This window comes from Diadema setosum, chromosome 12 (genome assembly GCF_964275005.1).
Source record: "Diadema setosum chromosome 12, eeDiaSeto1, whole genome shotgun sequence".
Classification (NCBI taxonomy): domain Eukaryota; kingdom Metazoa; phylum Echinodermata; class Echinoidea; order Diadematoida; family Diadematidae; genus Diadema; species Diadema setosum.
In genome coordinates this window covers 13,642,537-13,668,600 of record NC_092696.1, presented here as the reverse complement: position 1 = coordinate 13,668,600, position 26,064 = coordinate 13,642,537, and the positions used below count along the sequence as shown (strand labels likewise).

General features: G+C 37.0%; 1 protein-coding gene and 1 long non-coding RNA gene across 2 annotated transcripts in view; both read right to left on the bottom strand.

The window, feature by feature from the left end:
• The window catches only part of LOC140235733 (DNA damage-regulated autophagy modulator protein 1-like), a 33,810-nt gene extending 26,284 nt beyond the window's left edge, over positions 1 to 7,526 (bottom strand). The window contains exons 1-3 of the mRNA XM_072315746.1: positions 7,402 to 7,526; positions 4,541 to 4,652; positions 96 to 149 (exon numbers count right to left, since the gene is read on the bottom strand). Coding sequence (XP_072171847.1) covers positions 96 to 149; positions 4,541 to 4,644 — 158 coding nt within the window. The 5' untranslated portion in view covers positions 4,645 to 4,652; positions 7,402 to 7,526. The remainder of the gene's footprint in view (positions 1 to 95; positions 150 to 4,540; positions 4,653 to 7,401) is intronic.
• An 8,761-nt stretch (positions 7,527 to 16,287) lies between these two features.
• On the bottom strand, positions 16,288 to 18,409 carry LOC140236010 (uncharacterized). The gene is made up of 3 exons (XR_011901736.1): positions 18,361 to 18,409; positions 17,081 to 17,198; positions 16,288 to 16,410 (listed from the first exon to the last, which is right to left on the bottom strand). It is a non-coding gene; the product is annotated as an uncharacterized lncRNA (long non-coding RNA).
• Positions 18,410 to 26,064: the final 7,655 nt, after the last annotated feature.

Genomic DNA, 26,064 nt, shown 5'->3' with positions numbered 1-26,064 from the left:
GTCTTCCCATATTGCATGGTATCCCCACGCTACTGGGTACAAGGCAATGCCAGGCCAAGCCCAGAAGTGAGAGTGAAAGTTTAAATTTCACTCACCTGATGTAGGGGAATCCCGCTGGAACATGATGCAAGCCCACAGCAATGGTATACCTGAAAATGGAAAGTAAATGGAGATTTTTGTTGCTGTTGCTGTTGAATTATAACTGTACATTACTTTTCTGATCTTTTTTTTTTTAGAGGGGGAAGGGGAAGAAGTGCCTGTGGAGTCATGACAATTTTGTCATTGTGAATAAAGCCACATCCTGTCAAAATACCTTCCTCTGAATGCAATGGGGAAGTACAATCAGTGTGAATATAGACAATTACATCAAGCAAACCCATGCTACAATACTCCACATTTTTCTTGTTTTTTGTTGTTGTTTTTTTTTGTGTGTGTGTGTGCAACAACGAGCCTGTCAGTCTACAAAGCATGCTGTCAATCTATATGGCATGCGGTCCTCCTGCAATGCAGATGGTCCTTCTATGAACAGTGATACATGCCTTCAATAAAGTTTTGAGTTGTTGTTTATAAAAAGGCAGCTTTGTCATGATTGTTGACGTTTCAAACATGTCAACTGGTTTGGGGTAAAATGTTCACCACATATTTATAGGTGTTCCCCACCACCCCCATTCAATAGCCATACTGTGAGTATCAAACTGAGATAATGCACAAAAGGGATATCTAATGATGATCCATAAATTGTGACTGTGAGATCTAGGGTATAATTAATATATTCAGGAGTCATTGTAAAAGATAATGAATCAAGTCGGTGCTACCATAAGGGCTGTACAGGCCAACCAAGGTTAATTCCGACTGTTAAACTACTTGAAGGTAAAGACACAATGTGTGCAATCCAGTCCTGCCTGTCTCATGACTGTATGTCCAAGGGGAAGTAAAAAAAAAAAAAAAAAAAAAAAAAAAAAGGTGCATTGAGTGAATGCAGCACTATCAGTAGAACATAATACATAAGTGTCGTTTGAGGAAAATATGATAATGAATCCATTAAAAATACGTGTATCAATTTTCACAGTTTCTATACCACTGCCACTTGATGAGAGGACTACAAAGTTCTGTTCCTAATGAAAAGGACATATACCCTCAACTTGATACTGACGTATGCGCAGGCTCGCGTGTGCTGAGGGTGATGTTATTCCCCCTGCTTTCTGAAAGAGGTGAGTCAAGTATTTTTTCATTATGCCCGGAAAAATCAAATAGTGTTGAAATCTCATTACATTTTCTTTATATTGTTGTTCTGCAGTGACACCAAACAGTTGTAGTTTTCTCATCCAGGAAGGGTGGCACTCAAACTTAAAAACTTTGTCACTTTTGAATGGATTGTCAGAATCATGTGCTCTACAAATTGCAGCATTTACTCAATCCACATATAAATTTGGATAAACTTCCCCTTTAACTTTATGTTGGAAAATTCCTCATCTCTGGAAAAAGGATTAAATGTGGTTTCATGAATGATCATGATGGAAGCAAATCCCTTCACCTAAGGATACAAGGTAACGCATCGATATCTTGTGACCCTGCATCACAAAACCAATAAAAAAGTCACCAGTTGCGGATTTTAATACCGGGTAGTTAAGGGCAGATTCTGAAGGAGCGCTTCATCAAATCTGATCAAGTGGTACTCCATGCAATGAATAGAAAAAAAAAAGGGATTTTTGATCAATACAACTCATGAACATCCACAATATTATCAGATTATGCTAAAAATTGTCACTCTTATTACGCACGTTCTACGCATGACTAATGCCAACTTTAAAGTGGAAATCCAGTCTAAATATAAGTTAGTCTGATAAGAAAGAGTAAAATATTATGAGTTCAACAGCAAAATTTTGATCAAAATCGTGAGAAAATAAGGAAGTTATGATATTTTGAAGTTTCGCTAATTTTTCAAGAAATACTGTACGAGCTGAAATTTTCGCGGTGGTTTTATTTTCGCGAATTTCGCGAATCGCCTTTGAACCGCGAAAATAACAACACGCGAAAATAACAACGCGCAAATAGTTACGTTCAGTTAGACCGTCGCAACCGCGAAATTAACAACACGCGAAAATGTCCGCCAAGTAGCAATTCGCGAAAATATCTGTACGCGAAAATTTCAGCTCGTACAGTAGTTCTCGAACGGTCAAAACAAATATGCAAATTACTGGCAAAGTGAGCATGTCATCCCCTCACAACTTGCCATATATAGTTTGTACATAAAATTGTGAAATTTCCAGTTTTTCATTCAAATGCAGTTTTTCTTTAAAACAACAACAGCTATGCCCGAGCCTCAAATCCTGGTAAACATTGTATCTACATAACTGATCACTATTCTGAAGTTATTCAACCAGGAATAACATGATCACATTTCAGACTTCAATGACAGAAACATTGATTTTTCATCATTTTTTGTACACGATCAATGGAAAATTGTGAGATTATTCAATTCAATTCAATTCAATTCAATTCAATTTATTTCCATTTCCATTGAATAAACAGAAAAAATATATACATTTACAGAACAAATTTATAACAATTTCAAAGAAAACGTACAAATTATGACATGATTAGCTCACTCATTTGCATATCCACTGTACAACAACTGTTTTGCAGAAATTAGCAAAACTTCAAAATGTCATAACTTCTTTATTTTTCATCCGATATCAGTCAAATTCTCACTGCTGAACTCATAAGATCTTACTCTTTTTTATCAGACTAACTTATATCTGGACTGGATTTCTCCTTTAAATACAGGAGCATCATCTTTTCAAAAGTAATTAAAGCTGAAATTGAAGTGTGAAAAGGATTTCTCAGACATACCTACAGCATAATCACACCATTCTACCAAAAAATGCTCTACAAAAATTGCAAAAAAAAAAAAAAACCATACATTTGTAATTCCAATTCATTCCATGATCGCAAATGTTAGCATTATTTTGAAGGAGAATTCCTCTTTCAGGAAATCAGAAGAATCAGAAAATCAGAAAAAAAAAGATTGTCTAATAAAGTTGACTCATTTCAAATTTTAACCCTAACTAGGCCGGGGGGGGGGGGGGGGCCTCGACGTTCCGCGTGATGAATCGCTAACGCGAAAAGCTATCGCCGCAACGTTTCATGACTTCTTTCTTTTGACACCAAATTTGTGATGCCCAGGTGCGCGGTTCTGAAGTTGCGCATAAATATGTACATGCATGTCAGACCAAAAATTGCTCAAAAACATGAATTTGTGTACAATTTCAAAGCAAACTGTGCCTACAGGCAAATTTCATAAAAGCATGATTATTTGGGGGTTTTATTGATTAAAATCAATTAATAGCATATTTCCTTGTTCGGAACAATGTCGCGGACAAGTTTCATTGAAAAAACAATGAAAAACATAAAGTCGAAAAAACAAAGAAATACATAAGAAATTCAAAAAACAATAAAATACTTAAGAAATTTTTTCTGATGCCGCAATTTTTTTCTTTTATATTTGGTCAGGACACTAAAAAGAATATTTACACAAAAAAATGTGCCCATTTTGAGCTTTATTTAGTGATTTATACCAAATTGTCTGATTTCATGCATAATTTAGCATAAATTAAAATTTTTTAATAATTTAACTTTGTCTTACTGTAGATTACATCATAGGCAATGTGTGTGCCAACTTTCGTCGCGATCGCGCGGTCGACGGCCGAGATCTGGAGGGGGGGCCTGGGAGGCTACTACATTCAACTGGCTTTTTGCATGCTACACTGAACTTTAGGACGTATTGTATAACAATGAAGCAGTATTGCCCTGATCTCATTTTTCAAGAATGTTTTGAGAATTTCCTCTTGATTCATGGCATTGACGATTTGACATAAAACTCTCATTTGATACAATACTACTATGTTCTATTTTCACAAACTTTTAGCATATAATAGGTCATATTACCTCTTTAAACATAAATTATAGAGGCTAGAACTCTTTACACAGGAAGACACAAAAGATTAATTGGGAAGGTTTTGAGAGGGTTACATGATCTATCACATATTGATGACATGAGTTTCCTCTGAAGGAGGCAAGTCATGCTCTTTCATTGCACTAGGGAAAAAAAAAAAGATATTTGGTCTGTTCATGTTTGCTTTTTATCACTACACTACTGTGACATCACGAGCTGTTGTAGCTTTTAATCCAGCGATGAAAGCAATCTAACTTATGCCAGAATTTTCTCAAACCCCATGCACTTGTGTGTTCTCCTAATACTTGCATACAACTCTGTATATTTACCGTATCCACACTTTATGTCAAACTGGAAACATTTGCAGCATGATACTTTCGTGAAGTGGAGCCGACGCCCATATACTGGATAGTGCAGACAAAAAGTTTTGCGTGCATTTTACTTTCATGATCATGACTCCTTGCAAAATCTGCAAAAATTCCATGCATGTGAATATTTCTGGTTAAATTGCAGTATGCGTCAGGGGCAAATTCTTCAAGAAACGAACAATATCTCATAAAGCGAGACAGCAAGCAATAAACTTACGGGATGAGAATACTGCAAGCGAGTAGAATACCAACGACAATGGGAACCCATCCGAGTCCAATCAGGAACCAGGGCCTACATTGGCAACGACATCCTATCGCCATCCTGCTTGCTAAAAATTAGACCAAAGAGGAAGAAAAATGTTTTTAAAAAATCATAATGTTCATCCCTGATACATTGCCAAATGAAACTGTTGTTATATCAGTAATGATACATTAATAATGATAATCACAGGGCTGTGAGACTCGCGCATTTTGGTCCTTTCTCACTCCAAAACTTTATTTCATTTGCATGCATTTCTATTGATCTCACTCATTTTGACTCCTAAATTATAGCATTGGCCTATGGGAGTCTCACTCTCAACTAGTGGACAGTGTTGGCAGCCCTGTAATCAAAGTGATTAACATGATGATGATGATAGTAACGATAATTATAGTTACGAAAATAATGATGTACAGCTGTACATTAGGGTGCTACATTTTCCATTATCATGGATAATGACACAATACATTGTACCTGAACCTAATGATAGGCCTGATGAAATGATCCAAGTTTTCACTATTAAACTATGTGCAATATACTTTAAAGAATTAGTTCGCTCTAGGACTTAAAGGGAAGATAAACCCCAAGAGCAATGTGGATTGAGTGAGAGCAGCACCATTAGTAGAACACATCAGTGAAAGTTTGAAGAAAATCGGACAACCGATGCAAAAGTTATGAATTTTTAAAGTTGTGGTGTTGGAACCGCTGGACGAGGAGACTACTAGAGGTTATGACGTATGAGTGGACAACAATACCAAGAAAATATAAAGAAATTCTACAAAAATCCATTTTTCATGAAAATTACAAATTCCATCAGCTTGATATTGACATATGTTAAGGGTAGCAATTATTCCCCCTGCTTTCTGAAAGAGGTTGGTCCATTGCTCTTTCATAATTCTAGAAAAATGAATTTTTGTTGAATTTCCTTTATATTTTCTTTGTATTGTTGTCCACTAATACGTCATATCCTCTAGTAGTCTCCTCATCCAGCCGTTCCAACACCAAAACTTTAAAAATTCATAACTTTTGCATCGATTGTCCGATTTTCCTCAAACTTTCACTGATATGTTCTACTAATGTTGCTGCTTTCACTCAATCCACATTGCTTTTTGGGTTTACCTTCCCTTTAAAGGGACTGTACAGTACTGGTTGAGGTGGGGATTCATGTTTTGAACATTCCTAAGTGAGATAATGAGAACCCTCTTATGAAATATGAAAGTGCATACAATTTCAAAAAGGATTCAACGTTTATTTGATGAAAATTGGTTTTCAAATGGCTGAGATTTCCAAAAAAGTGATAATAATATTTAAAAGGTGACAGGTCACGCCTTTTATTAGGATCTCTTTTTTTTCACCTTGTTTTTGGATATCTCAGCCATTTCAAAACCGATTTTCATTAAATAAACTTTTGATACCCCTTAGAATTAAATGCTCTTTTGACATCTCACAGAGTGGTTTCTAAATATCTCGCAAAACGTTACAAGCTTAATCATCACCTCAACCAGAACTGTACATACCCTTTAAACTATCAATTGTTGTACAAGTCTACACTTTATCATCTCTGTTATTGTTTTTCAAGATCACAGTTATGAATGATATAATTACATACAAAAACATGACCAATATCTTATATAGCAATTATGTTATCAAGATACTGGAGTGCTGCTATAGGCCGATACATTTGTCATACAATGTACAAAATGTAGAACATCTTTTGCCATTTTATCATCAATAACTCCTAAATTACATACTAGTTAAAAAGTAAAGCAAACTCAGTCAGTATCGATGCTAAACCATCCATTTAATTGGTCTGGACAACAGACTTAAAGCTCATTCTCACCAATTGTTTCAGGCAACAATAACAAATAGTAAAACTACCCAGTGTGCATGTACAACATTTGTTGGAAAGTCTCCAGTTACTAGCGCTAACTGAGAATCAACTCAACAGAATATCTTCTATGAACCTTGTGCAAATGTGTTGCATTTCTGCAATTTAGAACTTGAAGATTCTGAAACATTACACCGAGTGATATCTGAACATTATCGCTGAATTACAATACATAGGAAGGAAGAATCAGTTTACACTTCTACATTATTGCATACATCGACCCATCGTCATCACAGCACAGATAACACAAACAAACTTCCCACCAAGCACACAGAAGTTTATTCGAGGACTCAAAATAGGAAAGTAGTGGCTCCTGTATTCATATTATACATCCATTGGTTTTGGACCATAGATATTACACGAGTTAGGACCTACCGCGTATCTTACTAGTACCAGTGTACTACCACTAACACTAGGCCTACAGTATACACTACAGCTCGGTTGCTACAATTTCTCTTTTCGCCCTTCAATCGTGCATTGTTCACGTCATCATCAACAATTGAAGAGTTTGTTTGCAAAAACCGATAAGTCCATATTTGCCAAATGGAGATATTTGCGATTAAAGGTCAAGAAAAATAGAGAGAATAATGAGAAAATGTTTGCTTCTTTTGACCATAACTTCAGAAGTGTACCTTTATATGTAGTGACCAATATATCATTTAAAAGGTATTATTTTGTACTTTATAACAGAGACCGTACTTCAAAATCTTCAAAAATGGACAAGTTTATCAGTTTTTGCAAACAAACTCTTCAATTGCATCCTCATGCTTTGTACTATTAACTTCTCATTTTGTGCTGTCCTATTCCAAGGCTTCTAAGTAGAGCACAGTCAACTTAAAAAAAAAAAAAAAAATGATTAACTAACAGAAGACTCATATTACTAACATTTAGTTGGCGAACGCAGCGCATGGGAGATTGATGACAAGTGTACCTGACAAAACGCCGGCCGCTAGCCGCCTAGGTACTCGCTGTACGACTGGTGGGGGTTGTTGTGATCAGTAATGATCGCAGCTTCACAGTGCAGCTGAATGACAGTGATGTCACCGGGACAGCAACTCTCACATCCAGGATTAGTGCTTACCACGGTACAAAATAAAATCATACCTCCTCTGCTTGGATAAGTATAGGATAATCATCCAGATTACTTTCTTGCTGTGGTGAGTTTGAGGTGGGGACATAAAGTATGGGCTCGCTTCGTAAACTGTGAACGACACATAAACAGAATTCCGGTCCGTTTGTGTCAGGCGGCCATAACACAACAACGTCTACAGGAACCAGCCAGCAAGTAACTGTCAAGCGAGCCGTACGTACCGGCCGTGCGGTCTGCGTGGGTTGCGTTTATAAGCGCAGGTACCAGCACTGAGCCAACTGCTCTGTCAACATCACGATGACGTATGGCGCGCCAGAGGGGAATCAAATATTTATGTTCGACACCAACTAAAAAACCATTTCACCAAGTAAAATTTCATTCAACAAAAATATATTCGACAAAATATATATTTGATAAAAGATATATTCAATAAAATATGTATTTGACAAAAATATATTCAAACAAAATATATATTTGACAAAAAAATATACAGGTTTGACCAAAATATATATTTGACAAAAATATATATATATTTCACCAAAATATATTTGACCAAAATTATATTTTACCAAAAATATATTTGGCCAAAAATATATTCGACAAAATATATATTTCACCAAAAATATATTTGACACAAAATATGTTTGACCCAAAATATATTTGACCAAAAATATCTGACGAAAATAATTCGACAAAATATATTCATTTCAACAAAAATCTATTAGACCCAAAATATATTTGACAAAAAGTGTTTTACATACATGGCTTTCCATACTTTCGAAAAAAAAAAAATCATTCGATGAACGAAAAACCATTCCATGAAAATACATTTCATGAGCTGAAATACGTTTCATGACAAAATACGTTCGACAAAACGAGTGCGCAATATTCGCCGTGTACCAAGCTGGCCCATGCGACTTGTCTACATGCAGCGCAACACGTACGCATGCATACACTGCACGTGTACCATGCATAGCACACTACAGCTAGCTAGCCCGTCATCGGCGCGGCGCAGCCGCTGGCCGCCGCGGTGGGATGCTCGATCCGATGGAGTGGTGGGTTTTGAGCGCGGTAGCTTTCGCGATTTCGATGTCGATCTAGCTCAAGACTTCACGCATGGGCCATGGGCTTCCACTGTTCTGAAAGTGGGAGTAGGAATGATCCCGCCATGGCGTTATGCAAAAGATTCAGCACAGCTTAATCTCCGCCATTGCTAGTTGGCGAGCGCGAGATCGGGATCAGGTCGTGGCCGTGGCAGAGCAATATCAGCGGTAACCGCATGCAGCAGCGACCCCAACACGGTACTGGTTACAGCGCCCCGCGCCGGGGTTACATCATCACAATACAAATACATATAGTACTGTACTAGTATTTCATCACATCATCACTATACAACCAGCTATATACCTCATCACTATACAACCAGATACATACTTCATCACTACAACCAGATACTTCATTTGATGAATCTTCAAGTCTGATTGGTTAAGAATTGGGGCATACAGTCAGCAATTACCTGTAGTTCCCACAGTACCCAAACTGACCCATATTATACTAAACTGCCCTCTTGATTTGCAGCAGCACATTCATATGCACATGTAGGGTAAGCACTTGGCTTCAATAGTGAGAGAGGTGACCAATATCCAATACGATTGCAATGCACGTGAAATGGCAGCGCAGATGTGTGAATTGGCTATCCAAGAGCTATTGCCATCAACCTACTAAATTTTCATATACAATTTTCTTCATTATACAATACATGTATGTACAGATATGAACTGCTTTTCTTCAAGGCAGTTGTTGCTATCGGTGCCCCTGTAAGGTTCCTTGGGTTATAGCACAGAGCCGAGATCCCTCGTGGTAATGATATCAACAATTCCCCGAAGAGCAGTCCATATTTGCACTCTAGGAGATTGTCATTAAAAACTTCATGTCTGAATAGATGGGAGAAGTGTTGTGTGGTGGTTAGTAGAGGTGCCATTGAACTACGGCAAACATATTCCATATGTATAGTATCAAAATGTCAATAAATGTTTGTAGAATATGTTGAAGGAATTGAACTACAGTCAACCTTGCCCATGTTGAATCTATTTGGACTGAAGAAATAGCTTCGATCAGAGAAAATTCAACTAATGAGGGATTAAAATTAATAGAATGTACCGGTATAAAGAGAAGAGGACTTGAAAAGGACCTTTGACTTGGGTGATTATTTGACTTATGCGAGGCCAGCTTAAGCAAGGTTGACTGTATTTTCATTTGTGTTGGAACTTTTGCAGCAGTTATCAAAGAATGAATAAAACTGGATACAAATATAGAATCCATGTTATAAAACTTGCAAGGATGATACACTAATTTCATCACAATCATAGTCATGGATTGAAAAGGAACACATATGCTATTATGTGCCAAGTTTTTTTTTTTTTTTTTGTATGTGAGGGGGTGTGTGTGTGTGTGTTTTCATTTGATTGCTCTGATGGTTTGTTCACTTATAGGTCTCCATACTTTCAACACTGTTATTATTCCTCGAGTACTAGTAGTATGTTGCACTGCATCTTGTATGAAAAAAACAAACAAACACCAAAACCTCTAATTTTGCAGTCATTCACCTGGAGCATATACATTTGTACTGTACTCTTCTGAGCAGCAGTAAACTAATTTGCCCATTCACAATGAACTGGTTGTTTCCAGTCGCACAACTTACAATATATATAGAAAATTTACAGTTTGTGGGATGGCGTCATTCAGTTGTGTACACAGCTATATGATGTACGTAGTAACTATCTCGCTTTTTCAGTCATAAATTTATCTTGTGTATCATTCATCCACTCACGCATTCAATCACTCCTTTCACTTTGTATGCCAAGTTAACAAGGAAAGATATTCCTGCCATACCAATCACAAGATGGAAATTTAATTGCAGTCATTAACAATTCTGGACATAAAAGAAACACAAAGTCTATGTAAATAACACTGTATATTCAAATTGGCTTGCCATTATTCAACAAGACAGCTCGCACTGCTGTTGTATGTATTCCACACAACCTACTAAAGAGCTCTGAACCACACTGCTTTCACAGTAGTTTGGGTACAGTCCCTTTGTTATCAGTCCATATTTTCCATTCACAACAGACCCAAGAGATGTCACCTGTAGGCCACACAGTTTTGGGGGATAAATTGTTTCCTGTCATGAATCGCCCACTTATGGCCAGAAGTAACAAGATTTCAGAGGCTGAACTTATTTCACAGATGAGCCAGCAGGCAGTATTTCTAACATTATGACATTGTTATTTCATGTTACTGAGTAAGATCTGAATATTACTGAGTACATGTATTACCAGGTAAAATTTGTATGCTTACCGTTATGTTGTAAAAGTTGCATCGCAGATTACAATTTGCACTGAAATAACCCCCATATTTCTCCTGTTGAAACATGAGAGATATTGAAACATACATTTTCTTCATCAGACACTCACAGATAAAACATAATAACATATGATAACCAATAATTACAGTATATAGTGCCTTTTCAAAAAAGACTTGAAGCACTTCAACAATTACAACACTGATCCACTTACAATGTAACATGTAGGGGGCTCGTAGGCATGGCACATCCAGTCAATATTTGAAATATTACACTTTGAAAAGTCGCAAGTAATTAATGCAGGTTTGATTCATTTCAGAAGGGATCTTTCTTTTCTATCAAAAACAGATCCCTTAACTTCCAAGCTTCAATCATATTTCTTACATGTCATGTGGTTGAAGCTTCTCTGGCATTGCCAGCTTAATGCCACAGTCAAGGTGTCACAAATTCCAATCTTTCAAATTCATGAAATCAAATTCCAATCTTCTACAATCTAAATGAGGCAATTGGCACAAATGTACATGCCTTGTCACATATCTTTTTTTTTCTATATTTTTCAAATTCATTTCATTTCAGTCTCACAATAATTAATGAATGCTAATTTTGAATGGCAAGTACAATGCTTCTGCTCTGAAATTATGCTGTATACTGTAAACCTGTTTCAATCAGAGGGGGCAGAAATTTGCTTACGACACAAGTTAGCCTTAACCCAATGAGGACTGACTGATTTTGCGACAACAAGCATTTCCCATAGACACCTGCCCTAGTATACTCCGACTGGTTCTCAATTGGGTAAGAGGAAACTCTGTCAAGCCAGACTTGAAGCACCTCCAGACTAAAGATTCTTACTCGCAAGTGGTACATGTACACTGATCTTTGAAGGCACTGAACACATAATAAAATTCTTGTAAACATGAAAACTTGGCTTATACCAGTCTACTGTCAGCTGCCATTACAGGACAAAGATCATCAATGTAAAGTATTGTATCATCCAATGAAGTCCCATTCTCTGAGTATGACTACTGCACATCAATAGTTTATACAGGATCCTGCTGTGTACTTCACTGTGAAAACAACCTACAAACAATCAGAGTTAACATGATACAGACTACAACTGTGTCAAAGATAAGGTGGGTCTGAAAGTCAAGACTACACACAAGGCCTTATGAACATCAATGCTGAACTGTTACCACATACTAGTATATTATTCTGTATGTACAACTTTAATAAAGATGTGGAGTGTAAAACAGATGCACCCATCGTGTCACTGACTTCATTTGTATTTCCAGTTCCAGTGTATATTGTAAGCAACTTTGTTCAACTTTGTCAATAAACAAAACTATTTCACATTGATCACTTAAATAAACAGGATTGAAGTCAACATCCCTTTAAAATTAACTCTGAGACAAATAGAACTATGCAGATATTCATCAGTCTAGAGATATCACACAATTACACTTGCTGCAGGAAGTCTTTAATATTAGAATCTCAGATAAGCTGGAAAACATGATCAAGAGAGGCACTCCTGTATGGATTGTACATTGCTAAGTAATTGAAAAATAAAAACTTTATGAGACCAAGGAGGTACTAGTAACTCCTTGATAAGACGATAATTTGTACATTTACGAATAATTTCTGAATCCAAAAGAAAGATTCATATACACTCAACAACACTGACAAACAGACAGACACACAATAAAAACTCACACACCTATGAAGGAACTTTGTTCACAATGTGGACTCAATCACATTTTTGAACTAAGGAAAACCCACTAGAACTTTAGAAGACTGAGAGCTAAACACTATCAATTCTGTTTATGCTCTTCCAGCATTATCACAGCCAATGTGAAAAACTGAATGTGGATTTTTCTTCCCAACACCAGGATGTAAATCCTGCCTTTCCACTGTAAATCTTACTGTTTTCAACAATCTACATATGGCAGTTTATAGTTTACAGTCAGGGGTCCTTCAGCTCATATCATGTAATCTGACAATGTAAGTACATTTCAATTGGACCACAGTGATCAAATTAATCTATCATAAAATTTCATTCAAAGTTAAATGGTGCAGTATTTCGAGATATTTACATTGTAACCTCTGGCAATTTAAAGAGTCATGAATACTGAGGAAACACCACAGACAGTATTTTTGTACTGAGCAAGGTGATATCCAATATTCTTACAGAGCTAGACCTGTTCATAATAAAGAGGATAAAATGGGTTTACCCCTTGCATAGAGACTATAAAATCTCTATCCCATTAAAAGTGCTATTCATTGGAGTGGGTAAAAGGAAAGCGATGGAAGGTTAATGGCAGGATGATGTCACGGTTTAGGGACAATATGAAGAATGATAGGAAAATGATGTGATGTCACATTAGTGTCATGATGATGTCACAGTGTTTGGTGATGATATCACAATAATGTGAGAATGATGCTATGATGTTATAAAGGTATAAGAATTATGTCTTGATGACAATGACGATGATGATGATGATTTAGTCTTATTCATAGAGGGTAGCCACTTTAGTGATCTTTGCACTGTTCTCGTTGTGGTTCCTGTTCACATTCATGAATGTAATTCAGCTATCAGGATTCTGTCATGATAATCTAATGATGATGATGATGTGAGGATGTCATGTTGATAATGAGCTGGCGATGTGATAGGGATGTAATATTGTCATAAAAATAATACAAACATTATTATGATGTCATGATGACTGAAGATGTGACATAAACACATTGAGTGGATTAGACATTGGAATGATTGGCAATGAGCCATATAATCAATCTTTCGCCTTCCCCTAACATCATCAGCTATCAACCAAAAAAAAAAAAAAAAAAAAAAAAAATGGCTTAACTGAGAGTGATGGGTTGACATTGGTATTGGTATTCCTCTGAGTAACCAGTGCTATATAACTTGCAAATATATCAAACACGATTCTGACAGAGAATGTCATCACAACTATGAAATCTGTATGTTTACCTGGGAAAGGGGAGGGAGAGAACTAACCTGAATTCAATTTCATAGGGGCATGATTTGTTTTGTCCCTTTAAGCAGCATTACACATTAAAATGTTCTTGTCATCTTATCATCATACAAATCTGTAACTGCTGAAAGACTGCAATAGTGCAGATGAAAGAGTTGGCATTCATGTACCAATTGCAAAATTTCAAATACATGAAATCAAATGCTACAGATTCAAGAAATGAACTAAATATAAATGCATTACTCAATACTGGCAAACTTCATCATCAATAAAAACCATTATCAGTCATAATTGTTTAAAGTAAATGCCCATTATAAGAACCATGAGAAACACTTAAATATAAAACCTTGTGCAAACAGGAACACTTCCATAAGGCAAAAAAAAAAAAATAAATAATTGTATTGGCGTAACCCGCCCGACCCTAGAAAACCCCCCCGACCCTGAACTTTTCACACACACAAAAAAGGAAATACATCGTTTTTATTGAGAGAGGGCGCGATACGGGTTTGCGAATTATCAAAAACAACAACAACAACAACAACACCTGGTGTCGGAAAATGGCCGTGCAGTACAGCGTGTTGGCGACTCATAAGTCCGGTTCGAAGATTTTATTTAGTATTATTCAGAGAATCGATTTGTCAGTGGCGCTGGGCGATTTAGCCCAGGAATTTCTGACCGGTATGTCGTGACGGCTTTTAAACTGGTTATATAACAAATTTTTGGATGCAACAGACCCTCTCTATCGAATGGGGTTTCGTTAAATATGAGTTTTACACCTAAAATACAGGTAGCAGGTACAATTGTACACAGTCTTCACTTATTAATGACTTTCACTGAGTATACCCAACCAAACAAATGTCCGTGCACCAGTACATGTATGATGATTTTGACAGATTGAATGCGTCAGAAATACTGCAAAACCACATAAGATTCCTGCCAAGTATCAATGAGACCATTGTCAGGTCAAACAAGTTCAAAATCACACAGTTGCTTGATGATGTGACGCCGACTCAACCGCCGATGACCCTACTTTTAATCTCCGGCACAACTAAGACAGAGGAAGTCAGCATCACCAAGAAACAGATATCTGAAATGAGCAACAAAAATCAGTCAATCGAGAGTAAGTCATTAAAAGGAGTTCTATGGAAAAGAGTAAAACTGTGTCTGATTGCCCCTCTAATTAAACAGACATGGAAGTCATTGTAGTGCATTAGACATTAAATTAGTCAATTATACCATCCAGTCAGCAGCCTATGAAACCAAATATATAGCATTATTTTCCTACAAATATCTTATAAAGTGAAAAAAAGTATAAGAAACCTCTAATTTTCTCAAAACATGAAGCAGAGCAGAATACAAGAAATCCAACAGAAGTGCTGAGGTTAGTTGTGAAGAAGTACAATCATAATGACAGATGTTTTACACATAGTTAACTCATTCAATTTTTTTGCTTTTAAAGGACACATTTGTACACATTAGCGTACAATGGGCAATAATTTTACAATGTGTACAATTAACAATTAGCCTGTGATATTTAAATGACGGCCCTTGGTTTCAACAATAACATGGCAAAAGTGTGCGAATACACCAGTGGGATGGGAGAAGGGGAGGGAAGTTCATGCCACACTCACCTTATACTGACAGGGCTTCCATCTGGAATATTTCCTGTAGTGGTGGGAAGTAGATAACCAACATCAGTTACATCTTGAAGGACAGCTAACCAAGGCATGATCTGCATGTTTGACAACATTACTTATCAAAATTATCACTCATTACTTTATGTTGAAACATACTGACAAAGTCTGTACACAATTGAGTAATTTCATCACCAGTGGTGCATCAGACAGTATGTATGGTCTTGTATTCATACATGTATGCTACACGTCTTTTTATGACTTTGTCTGACACAGAGAAGGCTGAGGCAGGATTGCATCTAATCGAGAGGAGCAGTCATTATTACAGTACCATCTGGACTGCTTGACAGGCACAAGTTGATAAATCCCAGCTCAAGATAGTATCATGCTTGTCCTTATACTCTGAAAAGGCTTCATGGAGCAAAACAATTCATTGCATACTGTATGTGAAGATGAATGCTGCTACTGCATGTACTAATATACACAGCCAAGTATCTATAAAGACAATGGATAAATCTAATCAAATCAATACATGCATCATTATCTAATATTACAATCCGCATGACAAAGCATCTGACAGAAGATAGCTTGCGAAATGCACTAATGTTATCACTCGGCACAATGTAGCAAGGGCATAATATTACAATTATGTAAAGGAAGAACTTGACCAATATTAATAGAAATGTGTGTACAGTCATGGACAATAAAGGGAGCACTAACCTCTCTCCAGAAGACCCAGAGGATCCCCACGACGATGATGAGGGCAGACATGACTACATAAATAAGAAGAGGTCTGGTGATCATGGGGTCACGAACCTAACGAGGAGGCTTCCTTATTACATCCTTGTCCAATGGCTCCACTCCGAGACTGGACAGAGGAGTGGGGAGAGAATGAAACATTATCATACAGTAATGTGAACTACAGAATGCACAATTTTTTTTTTTCATGTCAGTATTTGTTCATTATCCATCTTTGATAATACATGTATACACACTCTTTCTTTCTTTTTTTTTAAAGAATGAACATATATTTGTCCTTTCTTCCAAATTAACAATAAAATCTGTAGCCATATAGACAGAAAGGATTTCTGGAAACAACATTAATGTGTAGAGTAGATGAAATAGTTGGCGTCCAGACTTTCCAATAAGAAGGGTCACAAAGAGAAGGAGAGTGGCATACAAATGAGACTTCGAAACACTGCTGATTTGAGAGGTATTGATTTTTACTTTTACAAATTATTTTCCCCATGACTGAAGAATTATAATGGTACTCACTAAGATGCTGCTTTAGCCAATGAAAAGGTAAAATGAAATATTTTGAAACCAAAGCTTTAATGAGGTTCAAAGATATTTGCTTGAAGAAATTTGATTGATTGATTGATTAATTGATTGATTGATTGACTGATTGATTGATTGTGAATCTTTATACAGAGTGGCCTGATTAGACTGAATCAGAATAATGACTGCACTGCCGGCATAATTGCCCTCCCCCTTCAGAATACTCTCAGACCTGCTGATGTGTGCACATTGTGGCTCACCCTTGAGCAGGTGGTCCTTCCATGATGACGTTGATCCAAAGGCTCTGCATGGCATTGAGTGGGTTGGGAAACCTCATGATGATGGATAGGGCTATCAGGGTCCAAGGCAGCTATGCTCCTACCAACACAGAGAAACAAACAAACAAACAAACTCATATGTTGCAATCTATCTTCATAGATCCTTCACTTCATACTTTTGCATTTAACCCATTAATGTGTCCATGCAAATTGGTCATTTCGGGATAAGTTTTCATCAATAATTCAAATTTCAACTGATTTCTTGCAAAGTAGAAATCAATACATAATCTTATCACAATTTGTATTCATGTTTGTTTCAATCAAATTACAAATGATTATAAATGATTACACATATTTACATCATATTTGTTATTAAGGGGTCATTTTCAATAAGACTACGTTGTGCTTCTCATGATTTCTCCATTATCATATTTGACACAGTGCATTTTTGTTTGTTTGTTTGTGTTTTTAATACAGATTTTGTCAACCAATAATGAAAGTGAAAATAAATGAGATGAATGAATGAAATGGATGAATGAATAACGTTTGTTGGAGAATAAGCATCAACCCATTTTAATTCTTCCGTGAAAACACTGTTTAGAGTCTTTAATGCCTATATTTGAATAATTATTCCACCATACAATTATTTTGAACGGAATGAAGTATACAATCTTTCGTTTTTGGCATGCAGAACTCAATTGAAGCAAAAATAGTGAACCATTTTAAGCCAAACATTTTCGTGTGTACACTGTATTCCAATTTTGCAAATTTTGTGAGATCAAAGAGTCACAAAATCAAAATACATGTACATGCAAAAGTTCTTGTTTACACTGTATGCATTGAATTCAAGTGGCATGCTGAACTAGAAATGTCGCTAAGGCGACTGGTATGCCTCCGCCATAATGCATGATTCTCCTAATAGGTCTACTGTACTTGTGGACAATGTGTGATTACATTTTCACACAATTGGCAAAATATTAAAATAACAAGTTTGTCACAAATGTGTTGAATATTCACCTTCCTTGACCTAAGTTTAATTGGATGAATAGGAGAGCATGCATTTGGGGATTTAAGGACTTTAACTTGACTTTGCCCATTCATAAGTTTATGCATTGAGTACTTTTCAAGGTATGGAGAAAACGTGCAATTTCTGTATTGAAAAGTACATTGTTACCATTTTCATCTGGCCTTTGACCGTAAAATTCATAGGATAATCACTGTCAGGCAGAACATGCATAAATATGTAGAAAGTTTCAAGATACCTTGAGCCACTTCTGAGATATGGAGGAAAAAGTTAGTTCAGCACTTTCCCTTGCTCTTTGACCTTTTGACCTTTAGGCAAAAAAAAAGAAAAGAAAAAGTTTCCAGAGAATCTCTATCAGGTTATACATGCATACACCAAGTGTAAAAAAAAAAAAAAATAATCCCGCTGGCATTGCATAAATATGAAGGAAATAGTAAAATGTTGAAGTGTTGCCCTTTTCTATGGCCCCTGACCTTTGACCCCATGAACCCTAAATTCTCTAGATAATCATTGTCAGTCAGTACATGTATATATGCTATGTTCCATGAAGATACCATGAACAATTTCCAAGTTACGGACAAAAAAAATATTGTTACTTGACCTTTTGACCTTTGACCTCATGACCCCAAACTTCCACCAGAGAATCTTAATTGGGTAATACATGTATACACCAAGTTTTAAGAAAATATCTTCAGGCATTGCATAGATATGGTGGAAATAGTGAAATTTTACGTATTTGACCTTGACCTTTTGACCTTTGATCTTGAGCATGTGCACCCAAAAGTTGATAGGCACAACTTCACCCCCTAATACACATACATGCTAAGTTTCATTAGGATACCTCAAAACGTTTTTTAGTTACACTGTCCACAAAATTCATTACGGACGGAAGGACGGACGGACGGACAACCCGAAAACATAATGCCTCCGGCACCACTTCGTGGCGGAGGCATAAAAAAAAAAAGAAAAAAAAAGGCTGTCAGCTGTGATTCAAGAAAATTTCACACTGCAAATATTTCTTGCTTTACAGTATGCACAAAACTACTTCCATTGGGGTGTAAGAACAACATTTTGTGTAAGTAGAGAATAGAGATTGTTAAGAATTGGGTGTGCACTTTTGATTATTGCAACACAAGATAGATACTCTAGAATCTACTTTTTGAAACAAAAATCTTTACAGTATCCTGTCTTCATTTCTTTCTGAATCTACAACTCCTCAAAGATTAGCTGATTGATGTAACTACCTTTATGAGGGTCGTAAAATTTTGATATACACTGATCAGGATCCTCTGATAAAATAGTTATCGCAGCAAAAGCATGGCTCCTGTAAGCAATATGTTGATTAAACAGAATTTCCCCACTAGTTAAAGTCAGGGTTAACCACTCTGGAATTGGACTCCAGCTATCACTGGGGTAACATGACTCTCACCTGGTATAGCCACTGAAGACAGCTGCTCTGGTTTGTCCAAAAGATCCACATTCTCTCCACGGAAAGACTTTGACTTGGCACCAGCAAAGTTCCTGAAAGAATACAAGACAAGCTTATCAACAAAGAACATGATACATGTACTACAAAATACCACAAATCATAAGCAATTACATCTGGTACAGAAATCATATGACCCACCAAACAAACAAATAAACACAAACTACAATAACAGTGAACACATTCTGAACAAGACACTTTTTTTTTCTTTTAATACTGCACAATTTATTCTGACAAATGAAGTATGGAATTGCGACTGATTGACAAATTGCCCCACATCGACGTAAATAAGCACTGAATTGATCAGTGTTTTAGTAGTAGCCATGATAAAAAATCATGGGCGTACATACTCGAGCAGGATTCGAACCTACGACCTCCTGATCACCGGACAGGCGTCATCTCCACTAGACCACCGAGCTTTCGCCCGACAGCAAGTGTTGGTTCTAATCCTTATAGCATGCAGCGGGTACTGCTTTGTTATTCAAATTCATGAAATTCTTCCGTCGAGATGTTTTCATTGCGACTGATTGACAAATTGCCCCACATCGACGTAAATATCATGGCTACTACTAAAACACTGATCAATTCAGTGCTTATTTACGTCGATGTGGGGCAATTTGTCAATCAGTCGCAATGAAAACATCTCGACGGAAGAATTTCATGAATTTGAAGAAGTATGGAATTGTTTGCTTGATTTTCTTCTGAACTTAATAATCTATGCTTTATAATAAGGAGCTACAGTGTCAAACCTTGGCAAAACCATCACTGGATCAATAGAGATCAACACAAAGTGACTCCACGTCTTCCAGTCCTCTTCTGTTTTCCAGATCTCGTAGACGGCATAGTTACAGGTCCCCTCATGGCCTCAAACATTCTCACACTGTAGCTGCCATTGTGTATTAGTGGAAACAACAGAAATACAATGCATGACATTACTGGGTAAATACTCTATACCTTTTGGAACATAATTTTATCAACATATAATAAACTTGATGTTGAAAAGATGAACTGAATATATGTTTCCAATTAGTACCATATTGATGTACCGGTACTTGTTTCAGGTTTCTCTAGGTACTGCTATTACAGTTTGCCTACAATATATTTAGAGGCATATATATTGTAATTCTGCAAGGGGGAAAGCAATGATAAATGATGATGATGATGATGATGATGATAATCATGACTACGTAGAAACATCATTTTCATTATTCAAGTAATAACAACAGTGATAATTCATCATGAAAATTTTATTATGATCACTACCATCACTACTTTATTATTCCTAATATTACTAGCTTTGAAAAAACACACCAAATCACTATATTCCAAGTTTATCACAAAAGTAAAAAACATTCACAATGGGGCATAAAGTCTTGACTTCCTAAACTTCATCTTTGAAACTTTAGTTTCAACACACGCACATGCACACACACACACACAAATAAATAACAATAAAGAGGTAAAAATTGAACAACAAATTTCAAACAGTACAAGTACTTGACTAAGTTAGTACTTGACTGGATTAGGCATCCAGAATTCTGCTCTGTTGAAAGATAGGGATGGCTGTTTATATCACATGAAGTGCATCCTCTGAGAATTGTTCATTCAGCTTATTCAATCTCATAACTTTCCATAAGAAACATCACATTCATAGAAGAAAAAAAAAGAAATAAAGTCAATTTTCCTCACTCTGTGATTAGTATAATATTACTGAAGCACTTTCCATTCAAAATATCACACCAGTGGGAATCTAGCAATGAGGACACGATGTCTTACCTCACACATCCATCATCTCTTCCTGCTGCATCAACATATGTCCTCAGGTTGTCACGGAAACTTCATATTCTTTTCCTCCTGTACGGCGAACTACCTGCCGCCAATGAATGCCTGTGGAGAGTAATCGTGATCGCGTGAATAACTGCAGTCAGCAACGCGCTGTCGTAATGATACTGACCTGTGTGACAGTAACTCTAATTGTTAGTCTCATGGGGGGGGGGGGGGGGGAGAACAACTAGCAATCTATATTTCATGATGAGTTACACATTACTCCAGGTTAGAAGGCATATAACCTTGTTTTTTATGATGTCTATGATGGTCCCCCTTATTTAAAAGCCACCGTAATGTGTAAACGTAATAACATTAGACAGCGTAAGCTGTGAGCACAAGCAGAAACAACCACAACTAAGTCAACGTTGAATTCAATGCTTCCCCATGTCTCATTTAATTCAAATTTATGTGAGTGACTGGAAATGAGATACTAAGGAATCCCTGAAATTTTGGTGGAATTTGGTAGAGTGAAATTTGAGGTATATCTTCTTGCCTCTTAGATACGATATTGGCTTACTGCCAATAATACTGCATTACCATTTTACTACCGCCGGAATCTGTCTCTAAGAAGCCCATGACCGACGGCAACGAGAAGAGACAGATCTCAGACAAATTTCAATGGTCGCGCTCTGTCCACACGTAGTGCTCCTCTACAAGTTAGCGTGGATATGTCTTCCTGGACATTTTGCTGACTAAACCATACAGATACAGATCTCATCGGTCTACGACAGTTTACCAACCTGGGGTTGCTGAGGCTGAGCCCGTATCCGTAGTGCCGGTGCGGTGCCGGTGGTTGAGCCTGAGCCTATTTACAGCCTCAGGCTGTGGTCTTGCCCTTGGCCTGCTTGATGTTTGGGTTGGAGACCGGATCGTCATGGCAGGGGCTGCCGTAACTATACACAGCCCAGTCGCTGTACGTAGGATATTCGCACAGCGTACCTCCGTCTGGTCGGGCTATTCGTAAACGCTGCCGCTGATGTAACCCCCGCCCGGGGCGGCCGGGCGCTGTACCAGTAACGTGTTGGGGTCGCTGCTGCGGTTACCGCTGATGTTGCTCTGCTCGTGCTAACTTAGTCTCCAAGTATGTCCACGACCGGGCGACCTGATCCCCCGATCGATCTCGCGCTCGTCATCTCACTGGCAATGGCGGAGCTGAATCTCTTGCATAACGCCATCGAGATCGTTCCTACTCCCACTTTCAGAAGAGACAGACATCGAATTAATCGCTAATGCTTTGTATAATAGCGCGCGTACCACGCGAGCGTCTAGCTCTCACCGCACGGTATACGGGCTAGCAAGCAAGCGCGGATGTGCATGCGCAAGCAATTTGCAGATTGATGGTGTATACCACAGTGTACACGCAACGACACGTGCAGTGTAAGCTTGCGCTGCGCTGTATTGTCATCGAATGACTTTTTATTTTCATGGAATGATTTTTTGTTCATCGAATGGTTTTTTGTTCATCGAATGATTTCTTGTCGTAAGTATAGAACGCCATGTCAAATATATCTTGGGTCTAATATATTTTTGGTGAAATATATATATTTTTTGTCGAATATATTTTGGTCAAATATGATTTTTGGTCAAATATAATTTTTGTCAAATATATTTTGGGTCAAACATAGTTTGTGTCAAATATATTTTTGATCAAATATATTTTTGTGAAATATATTTTTGGTGAAACATATATATTTTTGTCAAATATATATTTCGTCGAATATATTTCGGTCAAACCTTCATATTTTCTTGTCAAATATATATTTTGTTTGAATATATATTTTATGAAATATATATTTTATCGAACATATTTTTGTGGAATGAAATTTAAATTGATGAAATGGTTTTTTAGTTGGTGTCGAACATAATTATTTGATTCCCTTCTGGCGTGCCATAATGACGGAACGAGCGTGTATTATTCACAGCTGCTGTATGTATTGCGTTATACACAGTTCATTGCCATGTACGTGTACTTGTGGACCCTTTTCTGCACATACCAGTAATGTGAGCTCTATGCGGGCGGGGTTTATTTTTGGCACTATACCTGCACTATACCACCTGTCCAACCAAAGCAGGCAAACGCAACAGAACGGAACCCCCTCTCGCGCCGTTCTCTTATTTTGATTGGTGGAAAGTTTTTCTTTTGTCCTACGATTCCGTTCCAATCGATTTTTTTTACTGTCGAAGCGACTTCTTTACAAGACATTTTGGTTTAGTTTTGTAAGATTGCTTGTAAATGTCTGACCATCCCCTCTGTATTATCATTATATCCGTCTTTTTGCTGTTTGTTTGTTTGTTCGTCAACAATATTACTTGTTTGTTTGTTTGTTAGAAGGCAGGGACAAAACCGACCCACATAGCTCAGCTGCTTCAAAAGGGCTCAGTAACTTTGTTACACTCAGTCACACATAGGCGGATCTTTTTGCGGTGGAATGGGAGAAAATTTGTTAAAGACTTATTTGGCATTGATTATTACTTACCCAATGAAAGTCTGTAGCTTGACTTTGCGTGTTAATATTCAGACCGGCTATAATACTGTAATGAGGTAAAATTTTAAATGCTTCATATTGACATCTACTTGCAACTGAAATTCACCATTACATGTATTGATTGCTTCAAGATTTGATTAACATTTCTACATGTTTCTTATTAAATGGATCGTACAGTTTTGGTTGAGACTTAATTTCAGGTTTCTAACATTTTTGGTGAGATAATGAGAAACCTCTTATGAAATATGAAAGAGCATGTAATTCTATGAGGAATTCAACATTTATTTGATAAAAATTGGTATTGAAATGGCTGAGATTTAAAAAAAGAGCGATTCTAATAAAGTGTGGGACCCACACTTTATTGCGATCCCTTTGTTTTACTTTGTTTTTAGATGTTCGAGTCATTCCAAACCCGATTTTCATCAAATAAACTTTGAATTCCTCTTAAAATGGTATGCTCTGGACTATATCATAAGTGTTTTCTTGATATCTCGCAAAAAGTTAAAAGCCCAATTCTCATCTGCACCAATACTTTACCATCCCTTTAACATCTATGAAGAATGAGAATTCCCGTCTGTGTTTGGTTGTAGGACGGTATTATCCCCTAGACAATACCCCAGACCCTTCCCCTGACCCTAATCTTAGCCCATATCCTGAACCTAATCCTATCAATAATTGGTATTTAGCCGGTGGGGAGGGGGGGGGGGGGTAATTTTCCATGGTGTTGTTCTGATATACATTGCTTTATTATACTGGGAGTAGTTCTTGTAAAGTATGTGTTGCTTTTAGTAGGATATTTCTCAAATTATTCACTATTCACTTTCATTTTACTGAAAAAAAAACTTATAGAGGAAAAATTAAGCCACAATTGAAAGGAAATAAGAGAGAGTGAAGAGGGACTGAACAGTTTATATGGAACGTCAGTTTAGAGTATTGTAGACCATTCAGGAAATGGAGAGAGTGAGAAGAAAGGTCTTTGAATCATTGTAAAATGAATTATTCAAAATGATTAAGTAGAAGTGCAGTATTCAAAACATGAACATCATGATTATACAGAAGGGGAAAAAACTTAAAAAGAAGATATGAAGTGTTTGTTCGCAAAAACCGATAAGTCCATATTTGCCAAATGGAGAATATTTGCGATTAAAGGTCAAGAAAAACAAAGAAAATAATAAAAAAATGTGTGCTTCTTTTGACCATAACTTTAAAAGTGTACCTTTATGTTATATAGTGACCAATACATTATTTAAAAGGTATTATTTTGTATAGTTATGACAGAGACCGTACTTCAAAATCTTCAAATCTTTGCGAACAAACTCTTCATATAGTTTTGGTTAAGATTGGTATTCGGTTTTTAACTTTCTGTGAGATAAGAAACCACAATTTGACTGTAACAGATGACCAAAGGGTGCATCTCTAGATACACCCTTTTGCCATGTACGACTGTAACACCACATGTCAGGTTTTGTTGGCAGAAGGATGTATCTAAGTAAACATGAATCCAAATCCTCATGATAAATAGTTTGGAACACTAAGATTACTTGGAAAAGTGTGTAATATCTTTTAAAGTACAGACCTAAAAGCAAACCCTAGGACAAACTCCGTCATCAAACATTTATGTGTAAACATGCAAATGCCCTTGAGAGTCATTGTTTTTTTCAATCATTTTTTTTTTATTTTAATTTTACTGCTCTAGAATAATAATAGTCTCTGCGGAACATGATCCCCGACGACGAGATACAGAGTGACCGATCTTTCTGTCAAGGAGGAATGATACCGCCTTGATAGGACCATTTTAATGATCTCCAGAGACATTGGACGGGACTTCCGCGGTTGTCATTTGGCAAAAGTGTGTTATTTGAGCTCCACACTGGGAAAAATTAAGATTTGGGAGAGGAGGTCCTCCTTGGTCCCAGAATGAAAGCTTCCACAGTCACTCTCAGAGATAGGGATTAAGTATGGTCTGTCCAAGCGTGCAGTGGTCACTGAACTCTATATAGGCTTCAGTAAAGAGGGTGGCAGTCATGGTCCAAAGTCGAGTCGTTGTTTTGCAAAAAAGAGATTTTCCCCAAGGAGAAAAGTCTCTTTGTTGTTTTGGCAGAGGACGTAGCTGGCGCTATTTACATACCAGCAAAAAAAGTAT